This window comes from Artemia sp. Qi Xiang Cuo, chromosome 3 (genome assembly GCF_049724085.1).
Source record: "Artemia sp. Qi Xiang Cuo chromosome 3, ASM4972408v1, whole genome shotgun sequence".
In the NCBI taxonomy this organism is placed as follows: Eukaryota; Metazoa; Arthropoda; class Branchiopoda; order Anostraca; family Artemiidae; genus Artemia; species Artemia sp. Qi Xiang Cuo.
The window spans coordinates 27,451,244-27,453,268 of NC_142796.1; the positions used below are offsets into that span (position 1 = coordinate 27,451,244).

At 33.7% G+C, this 2,025-nt stretch overlaps 1 protein-coding gene across 1 annotated transcript in view; it reads left to right on the forward strand.

Annotated features, from left to right (window-relative positions):
* Positions 1 to 676, forward strand: part of LOC148953949 (brefeldin A-inhibited guanine nucleotide-exchange protein 3-like) — a 53,567-nt gene extending 52,891 nt beyond the window's left edge. Inside the window, exon 3 of the mRNA XM_089086034.1 lies at positions 616 to 676. Within this exon, the coding sequence (XP_088942160.1) occupies positions 616 to 676 (61 nt within the window). The remainder of the gene's footprint in view (positions 1 to 615) is intronic.
* The last annotated feature ends 1,349 nt before the right edge of the window (positions 677 to 2,025 follow it).

Genomic DNA, 2,025 nt, shown 5'->3' on the forward strand with positions numbered 1-2,025 from the left:
CCGCTAATATGTAATCGACTTGCTGATTGGCTGAGAAGGAAACACATGATCTAATGTTTTCCAGGATTCCTGGAAACTCTTAAAATTCGCCTCAAGCGTGCACTTACAACAACAACAACAAATAAATCGACCTTGGAAAAAGAGGTCAGTGACCCCATTAACCACGTGTTCTCTCTAGGGAGTCTATGCCCATATATGGTGTTCTCGTCGGAGTATAAGATAGCCTTCTACTAATAGTGTGTCTATAGTGGCTTTTGGTTAACTCAACATCCCCCTAAACACCATCTGAAAGTTTCAACTTATCCGGCTTGCAGCGGTAGCTAGCTTCTATCTACAAAACTTCAGAATTTTGCTTTTTTTGGCAGATCGCGGATGCTTGTTTATTTGTTTGTTTATGCTTCTCTTTTTTTCCAAGGAAGAAACTGTAATTGAAGAGCGACCAGTGTTAATAGAAGCAAAAATATTATTTTACTAAATGTGGTTCTTCAAAATGCAATTAAAATTTCAAAGGAATTTCGTAATGATTGAACAAAGTTTGCAAATTGAGCTAAGAATTTCAAAAAATTGATTTTTCTCTCTTATCAGTGCATTTCTAAACTATCCTTTCTCTTTAAGGCAACACCTTCACTGTCATAGGAAGCTAGTTCTTCCCGAAGTTCCAGAAGAGAAGTACTGAAGTTAGAAATTTCTACCATGGATACAGAGGATTCAAATAGATCTACTTTTGATTCAGTTGAGGTAAGGACAGTAGAGCAAAATTTATTTCCGAAGTTTTATTTTCCTTATTATTTTCATTGGGTCTGGAAAAGAAATATCGTAGGAAAAACTGTCTCGATGATCCATTATAAAAAGATTTTTATTGTGTGATGAAAGATTGAAGATTCTTTGGCTTATTAGCTTTTAGTCTCACTAATTAGGGCTACTAAAAAGTGTGCAAAAATTACTGCCGCTTTTCTATTTTCATCCCATTTCTTTCCGTTTTTCTGTTAGCTTTTTGTGAAAATTGTTTAATGTTTCAGGCAGTATCTTTCATTCAAAAAAAAAATAATACTGTTATAAACAGGTTCGTATCCAGGATTTTTTTCGGTATAGGGGGTTAAAAAAAAATTTATACGCATCAAAAATTTGCTTATATTTGTTTCTGTTACATTTTTATAAGTCGGACTAACATTTTGGGGGGGGGGAATGAAACCCCCTAGCTCCTCGTCCTAGACACAGCCTTGGCTTACAGGAAATCAAAAGTTCCCTTTTCCCCTTTGTTGCTTATTTTTAGGAGATTTTCTTGGCAGATACAAAAACAGCCGAAGTTGAAAAAAAGTACATTTGCTGATAGAAAAATTACGATTAGGGAGGTGGATAATTTTGTTGTTGAGTACCGTGACACCACACGTTCAGTTTTCGGAATTAGATATTGAGCTCCGGCTATTTGGAATGATATCCCAGCTGGCATTCGGGAGACTAAGCACATCGGGTTATTTAAGGTAAAGTTTTAGAAACATTGATTGGGAGAGGGTAGTTAATTTTGTTATTGTTTGTTAGTTGAGAGAGTGCTTTTGTACCCTTTTTCCTTTTTTTTTAGTTTTTTATAAATTATTTTTGTTACTTTTAAAAGAGGGTATGAAACTTTTAACGAAGGTATTATTCTAATTAAATTGTCTTTTTGATTCAGGAGTCATTCTTAAATAACTGGAACAAAATCAAACTTAGGCTATTATAAGGTTATTATTAGTTGAAAAAAGTAAAATTAATATGCAAATTTCTTTTTAATATTCAGGTGCGCTAAATTTTTGACAAACTTTACGCTAAATTTTGCGTCTTACTCACAACTCTACTTTTCAAAACAATAAAAAACTTCACGTAAAGAGCGAGGCGTTAAGGATGGGACAGCCCCTTTTGTATACGGAATAATTTCTGTTCCTTTCAAGTTTTAGTGTCGCTCCTTAATTTCAGTTAAAAAAACATGTTTCTTTTTGTTTAATTTCTATAAGAATTCATAGTTTGGGTTGCTATTTTTATGTTGGAAAA